We start from the raw sequence: 21528 nt of genomic DNA, 5'->3' as shown, positions 1-21528 counted from the left end.
GCAGGGGGTATCGATCATCTCTAAAAAAAAAAAAAAAAAAAAAAAAAAAAAAAAAAAAAAAAAAAGTGTGGGATCTAACATTGAACAATATGTCGGCTTGACAATCCTAAACCAAAATTCAAAACTATTCCTACATCATTAATAAAATATAAAATAAAATAAAATAAATAAATGATTCCATCTGGGCCAATTTATGGCTTTCTTAAATAAATCTTCCAAAAGGCTAAAGATTTAGTCATCATTTACAAACTTATCATCTAAAATAAAATAAAATAAAATAAAATAAAATAAAATAAAATAAAATAAAATAAAATAAAATAAAATAAAATAAAATAAAATAAAATAAAATAAAATAAAATCTGGGCCAATTTATGGCTCTTTTTTAAAAATAAACCTTACAAAAGGCTAAAGATTCATTCATCATTTATAAAATTAAATAAGATAAAATTAAAATACACAGCTCTTTTAAAAAAAAAATCTTGCAAAAGGCTACAGATTCAGTCATAATTTATAAATAAAATAAAATAAAATAAAAAAATTAAGTAAAATAAAATAAAAATACACAGCTCATTTTTAATTCTTGCAAAAGGCTAAAGATTCAGCCATCATTTACAAAATTATCAGCAAAATAAAATACTATAAAAAAATAAAATACACTGCTCTTTTTTAAATAAATCCTCAAAAAGGCTATAGATTCAGTTATTTACCAAAATGATCAGTTTTAACATAAATTAAATAAATAAAATAATAATAATAAAAAAAAAATAAATAAATAAAATGTGATTCCATTTTTATTAATAAAAAGATTGAGTCATCATTTACAAAATTATCAGCTTAATAAAATAAAATAAAATAAAATAAACAGCTCTTTTTAAAATAAATATTGCAAAAGGCTAAATTTTCAGTCATCAATTAAAAATTATCCGCTTTATAAAAAATAATGAATAAAAATAAAATATTTTAAAAAGCTAAATATAAATATAATAAATATAAATTAAATGAAAATAATGGGTCTATTAATAAGTATTTTTATCAATCTGAGCTGTTAATACTAATGCAAGTGATTATTGGGGGGTGGGTGTTTGAAATACCAATAAATAAGTACATAAATAATCAGCTATGGTAACATCTTGAGCACAGAACAAAAGCTTTTATGGTCCTGAAAATTTACCAACACAAAAATCATGGAAGAAATAAAAGCTAAAAGAGAGGAAGAAAAAAGAAAACTTTACTGTGGTTAGGGGTGTTTTGTTGTGTTAAAAGGGAGAAAACATTGTGTGAAGGAGGAAAGAAGGAAAAGACGACAATTCTAGACACCCCTTTGAGATTAATCTTGATCCGCGGCTGATTCGGTGTGTTTGGGTGGAAATGGGTGGATGGATACTGAACCTCAGGCAGGAGCTGCAGGATGGCGGTGGAGAACAATGTTCCGATGGACAGTGCGATGAAATAGACGAGTGTTCTGCGCATGAACCGCGTCCTCATCAGGGGCACCACAAAAACACCAGTCAATGCGAACGCACTAATCAGAGTCACACTCAAAACTGAGTAACCCCACACTGCAGGACACACACACACACACACACATACAGCCTGTAATTACATGAGATTACACCCCAGCAGACACATCCCACAACCTTTGTGTGCAAGGACTACATTGTATAATTCAGTCCGGCAGCACTGCTCATTTAACCCAGTTAGACTGGAATCCCTGGAAATGCAAGATATGTCATAAACACAGTTGTGAAAGGACACGCGTGCAGTTTGAGAGACAATGTCATTATGTGGGAGTGAACTGCGGCAGGTGCGTTTGTGTACAGATCATTTATCGTCCGGCTTTCTCCAAAACCACAGTTGCATTTGTTTACAGCTGAGAACAGCTGTCAGGACTTTACCTACAGAGGAAGAAAATCATTCATAAACACACACAGAAGCATTTAGGAAATTATTTCTTTCATAAAACAGTTACATGGACTCATAACATACAAAAATGTGTCACTGACTGTGTTTACATGTACAACACACTGATAACAGGCTACTTCCTCATTTACTTCAAAGCCTTGGGGACTTTTTTTCTTGTTTCCTGTTTCTTTATTTATCCTTCTGAAAAGCTCCTTTGGGACAATGACTATTGTAAGAAGAAGGGATGTAACGATATCAAAATCTAAATTGATAATATCGCAATATGAAGTCCGCAATGTATTTATTGCAATATTTAAATAAAAAAAAAAAAAATAAGATGAAGATTTGGGGAAAAAAACTAAAATGTACAATTTTAAGTTAAATTTTTCTATCTAATGCACTTTGAGAGTTCAAAATTAAGAGCTTCAACCCATGTTCCTAAGAAAACTTTAGAAAAAATGTCAGAGAATGCAATTGTACCTGAACTTTAAAGGGAACTCAACCCTCTTTTTTAATTTGTGGTATACTGTCTCAGTCTAAATTACATTCACACTGGTGTTTTAGAAGCCAAACAAATTAGAATATATTAAAAATAACAATTTCATATTATAGTTATTATAGTTATTACTATGGCCATATAGCCATATATTGTAAAACAATTGCACTGTAAAATAATTAAAAATTACTATTTTATAGGTACATAATTTTTGCTTTACACTACAGCACGGAAATTACATTACTTCTTTCCTAATTTCTACACTTGAAAGAGATGTTTTGTATTTGGACTGCAGTAACGTTACCTAGGGCCCTACGAAATCAGTTTTATTTTTTCCCAAATTCCATTTTTTCCGTTTTAATTTTTCTGGATTACGTTTTTTCCCGTTTTAATTTTTCTCAACTCCTCTTTAATGGTTAAATTACATTATGAATCAGAGCATGTCTAATTAATTACAATCATGAAACTTACACAATTTCACATCAATTTAACAAAAGCTGAACAAAAATGACATGTTTAGGGCCCTAAGAAATGTTTTATTGTTATTTTTTTTTTTTCCACCATGTGTTTTATTGTTATCAAATTCTGTGTTTTAGTTTGTCTAATTATTTAAATGCATACTTAATTTATTCAAATTTATTCTTAAAACAGCCTTATGAAGGCCTCAGAAATTCTGTGTTGTGTATTTAAAATGTTCTGATATCAAATGAAGGCATAAAACAATAATTTAATTTACCTTTTAATTACTGAAAATTAAGCAAACTTTTTTTTTGGCAAACAAAGGGGAATTTACTATTAAAATTAAAACATGGAAGAAATGTTGTGTGATTATACACTAAAAATAATGTTTGTTTCATTTTAGTAGTAGTAGTAATAGTAGTAATATAGTAGTAGTAATAGTAATATAGTAGTAATATAGTAGTAATATATTTCTGGCACAATATCTTCAAGTTAAACCGGACTGACGGGTTGGCGTGTCTACCTTTACATTTCTGTGTGTATATGATATAATGCTAGTTTTCAAATGCTCATGAAGTGACTCTCAGCAGATAGTGTTCATGTATTTATGTCCTCATTTAGTGAGACGACAGATGAGCATCACACACTTCAGTGTGTGTAGTAAACAAAACCGCTCGTCTGTTCCATTCATTAAAATAGAGACACGCAGACCATGCAGGATTCACATTTAAATGGTATTTTTGCAGCGTAATATTTAAAGATACTAGTCCATATTGCAGTTTGATTGAAGTGTAATGACCTACTTTTGATTAATTCATTCAAACTTTCGACAAATTCCGTGACATTCCGCGTTATTCAGTAAATTCTGTTTTTATGACTGGATTCTGCGATTCCATCCGCATTTTCCGCATGACGGAATTATAGGGTCCTAGTTACCCATTTAAATCGCTAGCACTTTTAAGCTTTTATTTTGACGAAAAACAGTAATAGAGCTTTTATTTTGAAGGAAAACTCCAGCTTCAGTGAAAAAACAGGCTGACAAAAACACATTTCTAGTGAAATGCTGTAATCATCTGTCGCGAAAATAAAGCATAACTGATGGCCGTTGCGTTGCCAAATGTGGGCTAAACTCACAGCACATGCAATAAATGAGTTCACTGCATTCACTGTGAACGGAGCCATTCTGAGGCGCGGAAATCACCAGATCACGAGCTGATCGCCTGAATGAAGTTGAAGGGATTAAGCCTTATTGTGCTTTTGGTTTTAGTTCATTTGACAGATACTGTGCCAAAGCATAGTGGCCCAAAACACTTTAGAGATTTTTTTGTCAATATATTTTAAAAATCCACACTTTTTTTTTGGCCAGAAGACCTATGTCGTTTCATATCGCCATGTGACCATGATAATATTGAGACAGTTTTGCTATCGCGATACTACGATCTTGATAACTTCGCTACATCCCTAGTAAGAAGCAATGGACAAATACACCTCGATAAATAATACATACATGAGACTTTGGAATTTGTCTGGATTTACTATGGATTTACTAGAACAGGGCTTTTGCCCTATACTACGACCCAATGAAATATGCCATTTAAGCATTTCAATCACCTTAATCATAATCAGTGTAATATTGTGCATGTGAACACACTCAGTGAGATTTCAAAGTTATTTAAAGGAATAGTTTGCCCAGAAAATGAACATTACTTAGAATTACCCTCATGTTATTTAAAAACTGTAAGACCTTCGTTCATCTTTGGAACGCAAATTAGGATATTTTTGCTGAAATTTGAGCTTTCTGCATAGAAAGCAACCCAACTGACATGCTCAAGGCCTAGAAAAAGTAGTAAGGATATTGATAAAATAGTCCATGTTACCAGGGTTGCCAGGTTTTCACAACAAAACCTGCCAAATTGCTTCTCAAAACTAGCCCAAAAGTAGCTCCATCACATTACGAGGCTGGTCCCCCAGTAAAAATAGCATTCTGGGGGTTTAAATACACATTTCTTGGCAGGATTCCCCTGGCAAAATTATCATTCCTAAGCAAAATCGCTTCGCTTCAACCTGCAGACATGAAAAACAACCTGCGTAAACAGCGTTAAAGTAGCCCAATTCCGTGGGAAAACCACGGACTTGGCAACACCATCAGTGGTTCAACCATGTTATGAAGCTACGGGAATACTTTTTGTGTGCAAATAAAATAAAAGTATGACTTTATTCAACAATTCCTTCTCTTTTGTGTCAGTCTTCGACACGTCAGAATGCGTTTTGACTGACATGTAAGAGAAGGAATACTACCTTTCTGGGCCTTGAACGTGGTAATTACATTGCCGTCTATGCAGGGTCAGAAAGCTTTCGATTTTATCAAAATATCTTAATTTGTGTTTTGATGAACGAAAGTCTTACGGGTTTGGTACAACATGAGGGTAATTAATGACAGAATGTTCATTTTCAGGTGAACTAATGGCTCTTTTCCACCAAGCGGTACAGTTCAGTACGGTACGGTAAGGTAAGCAATTATTTTTGTTTCCATTGTCAGAAGTTGTGAATGGTATCAAAATAGCAAATTGTACTATACCATTTTTTTGGTACCCTTCTGTTGGGGTACCCAGCACAGCCAAAGGTATCAAAAGGGTGGAGCTAAACTTACTGCAGAACATTGACTGGCTGAGTAGAATCGTCACCTGCAAGTGGATAAAGTGTCTCCTTCACTCGTGCATGTTGGGCCAATTTACATCAGCGTGCACAAATATAACTGTATTTCACAATTTTATATTTTCACACAGACAGTAGCCATTTCTCAATATGCGTTCTTGTATGTTCTTGTGAGACGCCACTGCCCAAAAAAAGAGGTTTTCCAGGGGAGAAAGTAGTTTAAAGTTTAAAACTCAAATCTGTGGTATGTTTATAAAGATAACACCTATTTGTAAATTTGCTATGCCCATTTCAGAGATGTGAGCTCCAGGCGATCACCGGGCGTTCAGTGCTCATGTATCCCGCTTAGAGCAGCCTTAGCTCGGCTAGTCCTTTTGATATTTGCCGCTGGCTCTGATGTCTCTGTAGTGATTAAACTTGAGATACAATTTATTTTAGTTATATCTAACAGGCAATCGTTGGTCTCAAGAATCTATTATTTGTTCCTGGTCATATCGTTTTGGGTGAGCACAAAGTTGTTTAACTTTAGATATTTATTTTGAACTTTACCGTAGTAAATCGTACCGTACCGAATCGTACCGTACTGTACTGACCCGTACCGCTTGGTGGAAACGAGCCATAACCCTTTAACACCTAAAAGGTTGCTACAGTTTCCACTGCGGTTGGAAAGTTGAGACAGAACCTAAAACAAACAAACAAACAAAAAAAATTAACTGCAATCCTGAAGTTGTGAAAAATGCTACAGACACTGAGCTGCGGTGCTCATGCAAATGATACGGGTTTGGGCCTGGCCTGCAACCTGTCCTAAATCCTATTCCATCCTCTTTGGTGATCATTTCATATTTATATTATACCAATACCATCACTGGTGCCAGTTCAGGGTTTTGTATGGGTACTGAATGGGTTAGACTGCATTGAGAAAAGGATGCTGTAACACTCCGTCTCTAAAAGCACACATTCCCCTTTTCTCTCTCCTTATCTCTTGAATTCCGGAGGGAAGTGGCACTGCGACATTCTTCTTTCATTTCCTCTCCTGCTGTCAGGATGCGCAAGAAATGCCAAAACCCTGAAGTGCCTTGTTTAGCAGATAAAGAACAGCATGATGGAAAACGACAGGAAATATCACTGAGCCAGAAAACACGCTGCACAGATGTTGAACACGTTAAGTCACAAAGAGTCACAGGCTGATTCAAAACAAGAATTTCAATGAATGAAATAAAAATAAATAAAATAATCTGCTGTAGACAGGGTTTGTTTTAGGTTATGGTGAATACAAGACTGAACAGATTTGAAATGTTTGTAAAAATAACAAATCACAGATTATAGTGTGCATGTGAAATTGTTTCCTGTTCTCTGAAACCATAACTTTCTCTCCTGAAATGTCTTTCAGGAGCCTTCATATACGCCCATGAAATTCTCTGTACTCTCACTGTCTTGCCTTTTTATATCTGTCGCCTACACAAGGGATATTTCAGTTCAGCTTTTGAAAAGTCTCTCCAAGCACACAGCCTCCCTTCAAATCTCCTGTCTGACCAGAGTACCGTGATTGAATCCAGATGTTGCTGAAATATACAGGCTTAGCCATTTTAAAAGTCAGGATGTCTTATTTTGATATAAAAGATTCTCTAAATTGTCTTAAGTCCTACACAACTTGACAGCCACTGCATTAGATATGTATTAAACTGTCATACCTAGTAGGGATGCACAATATTACCAGAACAATATCGGAATCGACCGAAAATGGCTTTTTAATGTAAATATCAGCATTGGCCCGGTATGAAAAATTATGCCGATATGTTTTGTCGATAAGAGGAATAACTCATATGTGCTCAAGGTGTGCTAGCAAGTAGATCAGGTCAGCCGTGTGGCTCATTCTTAAAGCAAAGTTTGCCTAAATAATGATTAGACACACCGTTTTCGATCACTGCATTTAATCTGAAAATGCATATACAGAATGAAGTGTTAGGTGTGTGAGTAAACAGTAATAGCATTTGCAGTGGCAACAGCGGCAGCCTCCCCTAGGTCCTAATGTCCGTTCGGTAGAGTTTTAATTCCGTAGGGGGCGCTGTTGGCCTACTTCTGATAAAATGAAAGTAAAATACACAAATTGATATATATTTTTAGATATTTTCAAAGCTTCAAGGTACTGTAATTATAAAAGAACTTCATTATTGTTTAATTCTAACAAATAAGCTCGTGTTAAAAGCTAACCAAAATTAAAAATAATTTGCTCATAATTTTCACACAGTAGAGACTTGGTGTTGTTTCCAAACAAAAGGAAACATAACGGTATTGGCATCAGCTGTCGGCCAAAATGAGTTGAAAAATATCGGCATACCGGATTTCAGCAAAAATCCAATATTGTGCATCCCTAATACCTAGGGATATCTTCAAAGCCATTTTTGCTAGAATACCAACTGGTGATTTTTGAGGATGTATAGTCCTAGTAATTACAGCAGCATTTCATTACATTCATTCTAAGCATTATTCAATAATGTTCAAAGGTGCAGTATGGAATATTGACAGCCAGTGGTTAAAAAGGGTAGTGCAGTCCAAATTCAAAATATTGTTTCTGCCGCCCCCCCCTCCTCAAACTCAAAGCTCACATTGGTTGCCAGGTTGAAAACATGCAACACAAACAAACGGAAGGTGACAAACCTTACACTGTAAGTTGATGAGCTGATGCATCCACGTTTTATTATTCCTCTGGTCATAAATATTTTTAGTTGGTCGAGGCTTTTTAGGTCGGGTACAATCGTCAAACTAGGGATGGGAGATATCTTATCATTTGCGACATACCGGTAAAAATTTCCCCCATGATAAGAAATTGTCTTCCCGCGATAATAACGATAAAGTCTACAGTGGCATGTGTGCGATACAGTTTTACATGTTTATAAGCCCGTTTACAAACCTGTTGTCCTACAAAGATATCATTTATTGACATCTTTCTCTAAACTAACTTCATAACATAGCCGAGTGTTTAAAATAAGCTTTTGCGATCGGATGTGACTTCATATCACAGAATGAGGCAGAAATCATACTATTTTATATTATTATAAAAGCTACGTCGATTACAATTGCATTATAAATATACTTTATCCTTAGAAAATTACCGAAGAATGCTTGAAGAACACAGACAAACCATATATTGTAGTAATCCTATGTTTATTGTCAAGTTTCTTCAGTTAAAATTTCTATATCTACTTTCTATTCAGCTACAGCCATATCTGGGTTAGAGATTTTCTGGAGTGTCATCAGAGCTATTACTTCTGTTATAAAACATATGCGGAGTTTACGCGCAAGGGCGCCCTCCGGCTTCCAGTGAATGAAATAGTCATCACATTGTACATGTGTATTCAGTTATGCTCTATTTTGGGTAAAAATAGGAAAGATAATACTTTTCTCTAAAGAAACAGGATTCCCTGACTTATCGCCATTGATGTCGTTATCGCAATAATACCAGAAATTATCGTGATAAATTTATAAGCCCATATCGCACATCCCTACTGCAATCTCTGAGACAGTTCGTTTGCTCACTTTCAAGGCAATGAGTTTTCTGGCAACTGGCAACCCAAACTCTAGAAATATTATTGGGTAAACTGTCAGTGGGCGGAGTTAAACAGACCAACAAAAAAAGACATTCCGACATGGAATACACATTTTCAAACTAGAACAACTGGCTCTAGCATTGTTTTTGGAGAAACAGGTATGTTATCCGCAAATGTATTAAGATATTTTTATGTTTTAGTGACGTCAAAAAATTACATACAGCACCTTTAACTATGCAAAAGGGTATTTCAATATTTTTGTATTCATTTGTATCTAAACACTCCACCAATCAACAGTTTGGGGTCATTAAGAAGTTTTATTAATTAAATTAATATCTTTACTGTTACAAATCGAAAGTACTTATGTTATTGCAAAAGGTTTCCAATTAAAATAAATGCTGTCCTTTCTATTTATTAAAAAAAATCATGAATAATATGCATCATGGTTTCCACAAAAATTTTAAGTAATATAACTGTTCTCAATATTGATGATAAGATAAAAATAAGAAATGTTTCTTGAGCACAAAACCTTAGAATGGTTTCAGAAGGATCATGTAACACTGAAGACTAAAGGAATGGCTGCTTAGAAATTCAGACTTGCCATTACAGGAATAAATTACATTTTGAAAATATATTTAAATTGCACAATATTTCACAATATTGCTCTTTTACTGTAATTCATGCAGCCTTAGTAACCATAAGAGACTTTCACATTTCAAAAATCTTACTGACCCCAAACTTTTGAACAGTGCTTGAAGCAAAAAAAAAACAAAAAAAAAAAAAAAAAAAAAAAAAAAAAAAAAAAAAAAAAAAAAAACACCTACTTACAATATTTTGTTGTCCATTTCAGTGACGTTTCTGGATTTTTCAGTGTTCAGAGTTGACTATTCTTATCACACTTTAACTGGAGATCAAGGCTCAACACATGAGAACACCTGCACTCTTCCGACCCTCTCAGGCAAAGTTCTGCTAATTCACTCTGTTTTTCCTAGAAGCCTAAATCGCTGACAAAGTCAAAGATTGTCTACAGTGTACACTAGATATGAACTCAACTAGTCTGCTATAAATATACCAAGACGTTGCACTTTATCTATATTGATAAAGTTTAACGGATGGAATTACCTGGGCACGTGCAATGCATGACGGTCTAAAGAGAATATTACAAGAACTGTTAATAAGTTTCATGACATTCACCGTGTGAACGCATCTCATTAGAAACAGCGCTAAGCAACAAATTACCCTTGACACAAGGCCAAAGTACAGGACACCTGAACATCACACCCATATTTGATTAAAAAACAATTTATTTTAAAACCCTAGCTTGATTGTTCAATGAGGTTTCCGTTTGAAGAGTCTGGCCTTTATGGCCCTTTCGCTGTTTGCATGGGGGAACGGTGCATAAGCATACGTAAACCAACTTTAAATGTTGCTTTAAGTAGTTTACACACACATGTATGATTCATTTTACCCATTTGTTACTATAAGAAGTATAGGTGAAACAGCCAAATAGGGATGTACATATACTTTTGGCCATGTAATGTATACTTTAAAATTAAGCATCATCATAACATTATGCATTGACTGTCAATGGATAGCCAATCTTACCCTCAGCATCAGTGGGTCTGGGGCTTGCCTCAGACTCTTGGTCCTGTTGGGTCTTGCACGCTTGTGAGTCCAGCTGCTGTAACATGGTAGGGCATATTTCCTGCAGGCCCCGTTCATCTATATGAGACTGCTCGCTTATCCCATACACTGCCAAAGTGTCTGCAGCCAAGCACTGAGAACAGAGGACAGGACAGAGGTTTCAATTACTGATCATAGAGGAGAAGCTTAAATTACAGCATTGGGAGTGCAGAGTTTGTGCTGGAGCTGTCACAGCACAGGATAGAAAGCACAGATTTGACTTTGAGGTCTAACAATGTAATATTTCAAGGTCATACTGAGGATTAGGGTTTACAGTGTTGAAAACATATCCTATAATAACTCTGAGGAAGGGAGGGACATATACTTTTTAAGCTGTGTTTACAAAAAGCTACATCTGCAGAAAAAATGAATGCGACTTAAAAAGGAGTCCGAAAATGTATCACTCATTAAAGTTAATGAAACATTTTCAAGGAACAAAAAGACGTGCAGATATTCTACTTGTGGACCTTGAAAATGTTACACATTTAGTCTTTTAGCATAACAAATGCTGTCTGTGGAGGAGGAAAAATTATGACAGCTCAAGATGGCCTTTTATCGTTGTGGACAAACTGATAAAGTACAACGTGTTACTCTTTTCCTAACTTATACCTTGAGAGGTGGCACAAGAGATAACACAAAACACGTAATGACATGAGTACACAAATGCTAAACTAAAGACAAATATTTGTTGATTTGCACTTAACTCAACACTCAGGCAGGTAATACTGTAATACCAAGAAATTATGAAATACCCAGCCACACATATCCACCCTTTTTCTTCCTGTAAGAGTGGGTGCAGCCATTTGTAAATTTTATGGGTCTGGCTTCCGGTCTCATCCGCGTCCAGCAATTTTTAGCTGTACAAAACAGCTCGTTTTGCTGCTTGATATTGCAAATTGGCGTGTCTTACCATATTATTTTAATGTATTATCTTAATTATGAACACACTAATTTAAGTGCAGTTTTACTATTGTTATTCTTCTTATTTCCCTATAGCGGCTAATGAACCGGAAGTTCCACCCATAGGCTTACTTCTGTATTAAAGAAAAAGCTGGATATACGCTACCATTCAAAAGTTGTTCAAAACTTTTTTTTTTTTTTTTTTAAACAAAAGTGTTTTTTCACAATTATTTACAAAGTTTTATTAAGCATGGATGCAATCAAAAGAACCAAAAGTGACAGCAAAAATATGTATAGGGCTGTCACTAACAGTTATTTTAGTAATTGAGTAATCAGCCGATTATACTGACAAATGAACAAGTAATCTAATTTTTTTCATTAATTTTATGTGGTAATCAAAGTAGACCCAAGCTAAAATACATATATTATAGCAATGAGCAAGTAATCGTATGGTTTTATTGAACAAAACTGTTAAAACTTAAAATACCTAATACAAACAGAGCTAAAGTACATTACGCGTAAAAAAAAATGTCTGCAGAGGGCGCCAGCGGCCTGATGATTTTTACACTTTACAACGCCATCTAATCCTTTTTTAATATTGACTCAACAATATTTAATTCAAATGTCCACTTAATCTTTAATGTTAGCCCGTTTTTTTACGACAGAAAAGCTAAAGCCACTGTAATTTTTTGAATATGTGGACATCAAAACGTGTAAACTCAGAGTGAGAGTTTGAGCTTTTATTTAGAAAATCGTAATGAACAGTTAGCATATTGAAACGATACTGATGTATTCTCCGGTTTGTAGGTTTATCAATGATTTACCTTACAAATCTGACAAAATGGCGCACGATGTGTTAACAGATGAACATTATAATAAGCCCAAACTCCAATTCTCATCTGTGGAATGCGTCGCTTCCGGTATTTTGCCAGTTATCTGACAAGCAAATTGCTCTCCAGGATTTTGTGAAATCAAGTGCTCGAATTAATTTGATGAATCATGACATTACATTGCTTTAAAAATAAATAAATAAAATGAAAATGTTACTTGCGCATCAAATCGACATATTAGAATGATTTCTGAAAAATCAGCATCACAGAAGACTGTGGATAAGGTATGCATTTTAAAAAAGAAACTGTTATTTTAAATGGTAATATATCACAATGCTACTGCATTATTGCATTTTTTAATCAAATAAATGCATCCTTGAAGAACACAAGACATTTAAAACATTAAAATCTTACCAACCCCATACTTTTGAACATTGTATTTATCAAATACATATTTTCATCACATTAGTATCAACCAAAGATTCTACTGTATATTGCACACCTAGTAAGTCTTTTTGCGATCATCCGACAAAAACATTACTATTTTATTGCTTTCTCGAGTCAACTGGAAACAAAGTCAGAGTTAATAAAAGAGTGAATACTATGTAATGAATGATGATCATATAAATAAACTACATGAGGTAAAAGTTCAGCTGGCCTACACTAAAAGTTTAACATAGGGTAATAACAATGGAGTTCCAGAGATTCGAGACTTCGTAACATAACCGTGTCATTTTTCGTGTCACATGATAACATGTTTTAATAGTATTTTTACGCTAATAGCAGTGTGTAGTATTTGGTGATTTACGGTATTTGGCTAATGGAATTGGGGAATTTAGTAATATTTGTAGATAAGTGGGCTTATTAAAATAACATTTTATGTAAAATTTTACTTTAAAGAAGTACGTTTCTCAGTTTAATTAAAGGTAATGACGTTAGAAAGGGCTATAGTTTAGTATAACATTGCTGCCATCTACTGGAGGTCAAACACTTTTCAGATTTATTTTAAAGACTAAACAGTAAAGTTACTGTATGCTAGAGAAGTGTTCAAATGAATACAGTTTTGTGCTGAAATACCAAATGTAATTATTCTAGCTGTTTGTGTTTAATTTATAATGTGACTTAGGCAGCACCTATGTTTTATAGTTTCACTGGAAACAATTTAAAATAAGGTTAATTTTCAATAACTAACATTAACAAAAATAATAAATACCGTTTCAAATGTATTGTTTATTGTTAGTTCAAGTTAGTTAATACATTCACTAATGTTAACAAATGATACCTTATTGTAAGCGTTACCGTTTCACTATCATCAGCTTTTATACATACATATACATATACATATATATAAATAAATAAGAAAATGTATTATTAGCAGAATGGGCTGTGAAGCAAGGGGCACCAGGTAAAAATTTGCCTAGGGCAGCAAATTGTCCAGAGCCGGCCCTGTTAGCGTTCACTGATTGGTGATGTGATAGTTGCTTAGCAGAGGATTTGACCTCTGTCATGTCTTACAAAGCACTCAGAGAAGATCAATCTCTTTTGTGTCAGAAGTAAATTAGGGGCGACACTGAGCTTTAAAAATATTTTAAACATCTCTCATAAACCAAAGAATGTGAACCAAAGCAGGAAAACTGGACTTTCAGATCAGAAAGTACAAATGTCCATTGTTTGGATATATCATTTCACCATAAGTATAAAAAAAAAAAAAAAAATACAAATGAAAGATAAAATAGGTTTGCAAAATCCCTAGTATTTCTAAACACTTCCTGATTTTCATATTCAAATACACTTATGTAAAAGCAGTCATTGTATACTGAACAAAGTAGGCATGTATTTTTGTGTGCAAGAAGCAGCCAATCAAAGGCAAAAGGGTTCCAGAGCCAGACATGTGAAAATACACTCTGGGCAACAAATGCATATAAAGTCCTACATCCTGTAAAATCTTCTCGACTCACCTTGGATGCATTGGTTTTGATGGGCTGTGTTTGTGCGTCATGGTCTCCACTCTGGCCTCCATTTAAGCGCATGAGGAGCGCTCGGAGCTGAGGGACGGAGATGCTGGTGTTGTCGCCATAGCGTGTCAGCAGCTCCTGAAGGACTTGCGTAGGAGATTGTCCATCCTGACCACTAACATGTCCTATTGGCCACTGCAGAAGGCCTAGAGTCAGGGTCAGGCCAATGGTCAAGGTCAGCTGTTTGCAGCCATTGGCTTGTCTCAAGGTCATGACTCTACCAGCAAAACGAGCACTGCATAGACATATAGAAGATGATGAGAAAATTAGGTACATGAATAAGAATTACATGTCTTTAAATGGTCATCACGGAGTTTATCTTTTAGAGAAAGAAATAATTTGCACACAGCCAATCAAAATGAACATGATTTACTTGCTAAATAAATGTTCACAGGTACACGTTACTGAACAACCAATGGTATTATCCAAATTGCGATCAGGTATTGTTTTAGCAAACCTGCATTAAATTTGACTCCACTCAATGTACTTTAAACACACAAAAGACAGTAAAGGATTTTTATGTTTCAAAAACTGAAATTGTTAATAATAATAAAAAAGAAATGGAAATGTTAACTTCTGTAAGTGCTATGAACTAACCACTGGAGAGAATATAAAAAACATATGAGTCTACTGTCCATAACAGGCCTAAACCTGTGTTATTGTTAACTAAAACAAAACTGTTAAAACAATTAAGAACAGTTTTCATTAATTGAAATGAAGCTGAAAAACAAACGATAATTAAAAATGCTATATATTTAAAAAAAAAAAAAAAAAAAAAAAAAAAAGCTAAAACCAGCCTAAATTGGTTGGCTGGTCTTAGCTGGTTTAAGCTGGAAGTAGCTGGTTTTAGCTGTTTTTTCTAGCGGATCTCCCAGCCTGACCAGCTAAGAAGCGGCAATGTCAGAAAGCACAAAATGAAATCATGTTTTAACTTTAATGCAACAATTTATCAAATGCAAGCCACTACTAGTTTAACTAGCCTTCCTAACAATAGAGCACAGCGATGGCAACACCAAGGTCATGGGTTTAGGGGCATAAAATGTGTGGGGCATGAAACTTTGAATGCAATTCAGGTATCTTTTGGATAAACGTGCCTGCTAAATGCATAAGTGTAAATATAATTCTGGCCTCAAACAATCCTCTCACGGTTTCCAGATCCAAAGCACTCTATGAGACTCAAACAGCAAATGGTGCACAATGTGATATAATACTAATGAAAATAAAATAATCTCCATATCTCCATCTCGGGTAGCCAGATTTATTATATATTAAATTATGCGTGTCTGGGAGGCCTGAAGACTGCAATGTACACTGTGAAGCAATTTTAAAAGCTTAACTTAAATCTGTAATATGAATACTACTCATAAACAGCTCTTGAGATTAGTATTCTAAGTGGAAATGGGTAAAGGTTTGAACCTTACGTCAAGACTAAACAAACAGAGACAAATTATTCAATCACTTTTGGACACTGAGACTCAATGTCTTTGAAGGTCCTGATGTATGAAAGGTCAGATGTTTTCTAACCACAGGAAGCAAAGTCCAGTTGTAAATGGATGAACTCTTAACATTTGAGTCACAAACACAGGATAATTGGCCCCAAAGGGGGCCCTTCTGAGAAAGTCTCAAAGGCCACTGTTGCAAAGGGGCAGGGCCGCAGAGTAAACCCAAACCAGTCATTACCAAGAAAGCAAAGAAGCCGAGAACAATATGGAAAATTACCATTGCTGAATCCCCTAATACTAATGACTGGCTTTGATGTTTACACAACAGCAGATTTCTACCAAAGTAACCACCAAAAAAGCAATTTTAAGTGGGGATGCCCCTTAAATGTCATGTTTCAACCAAAAGATATTTAAACAAAAAACATTACTTTAAAATGACCCTCCACCCTCCAGTGTATATACTGAATATACTGAGTTCTCATGATGAGATGCAAAGGGGCAATAACAACAGCATAAGAAACATGAATTGAAACATACAATGGTCTATGTAAGCATACAACAGTCAAAATGAATCAATATCTCTGGATGCGATGGGGACAATCTAAATTAACGGAGAAGTTCACTTCCAGAAGAAAAAATTACAGATAATGTACTTACCCCTTGTCATCCAAGATGTTCTTGTCTTTCTTTCTTCAGTCATAAAGAAAATCTGTTTTTTGAGGAAAACATTTCAGGATTTCTCCATATAGTGGTCTTCTATGGTGCCCAAAAAAATGCAGTTTCGAAGCAGGTTCAAAGGGCTTTACACGGTCCCAACGGAGGAATAAGGATCTTATCTAGCGAAACGATCAGTCATTTTCTTAAAAAAAATACATTTATATACTTTTTAACCTCAAATGCTCATCTTATCTTGCTCTGCCATGCGCATGTATACTCTCTGAACTTGGTTCAAAACAGTTAGGGTATGTCGAAAAACACCCATCTCATGTTCTCCTCCAACTTCAAAATCGTCCTACATCGCTGCAGAAGTCCCGACCCAGTGTTTACTAAGTGAAAGTGCAAAGAAAGTCAAACACCCTTTACAAAAAAAGCGAACAGCGATGTAGGACAACTTTAATGTTGGAGGAGAAAATGAGATGGGAGTTTTTCAACCCATGCGCATCACAGAGCTAGACAAGATGAGCATTTGAGGTTAAAAACTATATCAATTTTTTTTTTTTTTAGAAAATGTTTGCTAGATAAGATCCTTATTCCTTGGCTGGGATCATTTAGAGCTCTTTGAAGCTGCATTTATACTGCATTTTGGAAGTTCAAACTCGCAGGCACCATAGAAGTCCAGGTGGGTGAGTAAATTATCTGTACATTTTTGTTCTGGAAGTGAACTAATCCTTTAAATACAAGTTAAAAATAAGCATTAATAATTTTCAGCCCTATCTATGTATTCAATATTTTTGGCCATAGCCAGTGAATATTCACTGTGATGCATCATCGCCAAATTATCAATCATCAGCAAATCATCGCCTTTTTGTATGCTTCCGTGCACATAATTTAAATATTCTCACCTGCTTTTAATTAATCATCATACTTTTTGTGAGAATTATAACAGAAAAATCAACAACTTTCACCTATTCTTATTTTAAAAGTATTCATTTGGACAGTCTTTTGAATGGATTTTGCCTAATCGTAATGTTTAATGATGTTATCGATAGAATTCCGGGTAACTACGACCAAAAGAAACACAAAGTTCAAATTTCAACAATATGGGTAATTTAAAGTCAGATTACTTTGTTAATGTAAAATGAGCAAAACCTATAAACAAAAATACATTTGTATAAACCTCACAATCATGGCTTTGCAGTCTGACACACATGGTTACTCCATAGACCAGTTTGGTGTTTGCAAACGGTGATGACGATTTTTGTGGGCGGAGCCTATCTGGTGCAATTTTCGCTATTCCAGGATTATTGCTTACAATTCTGATAAGGAAAATCAACTTGCCATTTTCTCTCTTCCCCTCGGCTCCGAATCATTAATTTATATCCCACACTTCTGACTTTTTTTTTTCCTCAGAATTGACAAACTCGCTACTGTTGAGTCATAAAGTCAGAAATATGAGATATAAACTTGCATTTGTGAGGAAAAAAAGTCCGAATTGTGAGAAAAAAAAAAAAATAAATATAACAACCGTATGTAAACTAATCATAGCAGGTCTCATCCATAGTCTGTCCATTTAAACGTCTGCGTTTAACTTCAGATAGCATCTTTAATGACAGTATTCTATAAAAATGATTTGCATTCTAATTCTGACTCTGACATCCAAAAGGCACGATACGTTTTTTTTTCTTATTCCATGCATTTTACCTGTTTCTCTCCACTTGTTACCGGTGTTTTTCTGCCACCACAATGCACACGCAGCTGCAAGTAACGTAACTGTGACGTCTACTCCAAACCGGTCTATAACTCGTCTACACAAGGGTTTAAGAGACTGAATATACTAATGAAGAGCCATTAAACCTTCACAAAGGACCTTCAAGAACTAGCACTCAGAAATCAGTCAAGACTCACCTTGCTTAACCTTAATTGGCCCGATCTTAGGATGAACATGAGTCGAAGAAAGACAGAGAGCAAAAACAGAGAGTGTCCTCAAAAAAAAAAAAAAAAAAACACCCAAAAGAATGCCTGTGACAAAGAAGTAAAACCTGTTCAATGTCACTACTGATTGCCATCAAGTAAAAATGAGGAAGTGAATGATTGCTTCTTATAATCTGATTTCATATATCTGGGAGAAGTTTAATATTTATTCTCCAGCATTATGCACTCATAATTCTGACTCGCCATCAGGGTGTAAATTACAGAGTGGGTGTAGAAGTGCATGAGAATGTTTATCAAAAACAGCAGGGTGTGTGAAGGAGAGGTTAACCGCACCATGCTGATGTCGGCTGTGGTATGCTGACTAGGATTATGCCTGTGGTTTGGAGAGACAGAGGAAATATGATCCTCACTGACTTATTGATAATATATTAGGGCCAGCAAAGGCAAGGTGAGCTTTTGTAGAACAGCACACACCTCTGATCAGCTGACAACTCAACTGCTGCCAAATAGCCCATTTATAACCATTTATAAACATGAAGTTCAATTATATAGCACACTAAACCTGCAGTGTGTCATTTCTGTGCTACTAGTGTCACTATATGAAATAGCAAATATTTGCACCAAAACATCATAATTTGGACAAATAAGTAAACAACACACTCACACTCATCTTACAATTCTGACTTTTTTCTAACAATTCTGAGTATACATCTGGCAATTTTGAGATATAAACCCAGAAACGCGACATATAAACTCACAGGTCCAAACTGTGAGGTGTTAACTTGCAATTGAGAGAAAAAGACATAATTATTAGATAAAAAGTTGTAATTATCTTTTTAAAAAATTGAGATGCAAACTCAGAAGGTCAGAATTGACTTTATTTTTCTCAAAACTGCAAGTTCGTATCTTCAAATTCTGTGTGTATAAGCCGAAATAACTTTTTTTTGAGAAATAACATGCAATTGCAAGAAACAAAGTCCAAATTGTAAATTCTCAGCCCAAAAAGCAGCATTTATATTGGAACAGGCAATCACATCTCAGTGCTGTCACAACAATACACCGATATGATTTCCAGCGGCAGCATTGTATCTCAGATAATAGCAGAGGGTTATAATGACCCTGTCTAAAGAGATCCTTGTGCACTGCTGCTATTTCAGGAGCGAAGATAAGTCACAGAGAAGAATGTCTGGTATTCAGTCTAAAGGGAGATTGTCTATAGCTATTGCATCTGCATCAAGAAGGATTAGCAATCACCAACCAGGTCTTTGATGAATTTATTGACTGACCATTTAGAGCAAAGCTTTGAGATCCATCCTGTGCCCAAATCAGCACAAACAAGCGTCGTAAATCTATATAATGCAAGTTTATGATCATTAGATAAGAAGCATCACTGAGGTCTTTGATAGTTCACTTTCAAAAGATTTGCGCTAAGATACAGTTCAACAAAAAAAAATGCACATGTGACTTTGGACCACAAAAAAAGTCATAAGAGACAATTTTATTAAATGAGATACAATTATTTGAAACTCTGGAATCTGAGGGTGCAAAAAAATTAATATTGAGAAAATCGCCAAATGAAATTAAGTTCTTAGCAATGCATATTACTAAAAATTAAGTTTTGATATATTTACTGAAAAAAAATTTGACCCATACAATGTATTTTTGCCTATTGCTACAAATATACCTGTGCTACTTAAGACTGGTTTTGTGATCCAGGGCCACTATATGTCAAAATGTTACAAGAACAGACATTAAGATTTTATATAAAACAATGTTCAACAATTTTAATTTGAGTATAAACCAGGGTATTAGCAGACCTTGCACAAATAAAACTAATGCAGAAGTATGTCCATATACAGAAAATCCTATACAAATGTATCTCAGATTATTCTGAGCACACATTTAATACATTTGTATTGTAAACTTGTTTGCATGCTAATACATCAATACATAAGAATTAGAAGTTGATCAACATTGGATTTTCTTAATACAATAATAATGATCTTATATAGTATTTACTTTGAAAGATGCAGCGCTCATATTTATTTTATTAAATCACTGGCAAGGATGTGATTCATAATAAAATAATGATTTGTTTAATGATCATATTAGGTTATATTGCAATTCCTGTTTTGCTGTCCCCAAAATAAGATTTCTTAAAATGATAATTAGGACTTTTAAGATGTTTAAGACTTCTTATGACCATAAATTTAATCTGAATTCATTTAAAATATTTTATATTTTAACCCTGTAAAACACCAAAAGGTCTTATAGATAGCTACTGACCAAACAGTGAAGCTAAATGCTAAATTAGAACAATGTTCATTCATAAAATATATTACTCATGCCTGTTCAGAATACATTCACGTTAACTAAAACAACTTGAAAGGTTAAAAATGCATTACATATTTAAAAATTAACATTAACCTAATCATTAGTCTAAGAAATCCCATACAACAGTTGTTCATTGTTTTTAATACCTAATACCTAATACATTAACTAAAGTTATTCCCTTGATAGTTCACGTAGCTACTGCATTAATTTTAAAGAACTGAACTGTATTGGTAATTGTATTGTATTCCTAAAATCTTATAATAATTTAGTTTTTTTCCTTCAGATAGAAATGCCAACACAGTTGTACGACGACCCAAGTACTCTAAGCCAGTAGCTTTTAAAACCCACGTTCCATCTGAATGTCTCTACATTAGGAATGCAGACTAACCTGCACTAACCTAGTGGAAAAAGACGGCAAATCTTTCCACTTGACAGACATCTTCACTCTGCTGACGTGGCAGGTTTTACAGCATGACTCAGATGAAAACCTCAAGAGAGGTCCTTAACAACTAGGCACCTGTTGTCGAGCAGACGCTCGAGGAACACACACAACTACATGGAAAACAATCGACGGAAAGAGGGAACGGTCTCTAAGGAAAGCTTTTCAAAGTTCAACGGAGGAAGTGCGCACTATGCCTTTAAGGAAGCTGAACAATAATACTCTCTGCTCCA

At 34.6% G+C, this 21528-nt stretch overlaps 1 protein-coding gene across 5 annotated transcripts in view; it reads right to left on the bottom strand.

The window, feature by feature from the left end:
• slc39a14 (solute carrier family 39 member 14) overlaps positions 1–21528 on the bottom strand; it is a 39389-nt gene that overhangs the window by 13640 nt on the left and 4221 nt on the right. For 3 of the 5 annotated variants that reach the window (XM_051109763.1, XM_051109766.1, XM_051109764.1), the window contains 2 exons: positions 14432–14723; positions 10666–10837 (listed from right to left, as the gene is read on the bottom strand). In XM_051109763.1, the coding sequence (XP_050965720.1) occupies positions 10666–10837; positions 14432–14723 (464 nt within the window). Of the gene's footprint in view, positions 1–1389; positions 1560–10665; positions 10838–14431; positions 14724–18495; positions 18561–21528 lie in introns of those variants that run through there. The other 2 variants (XM_051109765.1, XM_051109767.1) reach the window with 2 other exon arrangements.

Source organism: Labeo rohita, chromosome 5, assembly GCF_022985175.1.
Source record: "Labeo rohita strain BAU-BD-2019 chromosome 5, IGBB_LRoh.1.0, whole genome shotgun sequence".
Classification (NCBI taxonomy): Eukaryota; Metazoa; Chordata; class Actinopteri; order Cypriniformes; family Cyprinidae; genus Labeo; species Labeo rohita.
This window is presented reverse-complemented; position numbering and strand designations above follow the sequence as displayed.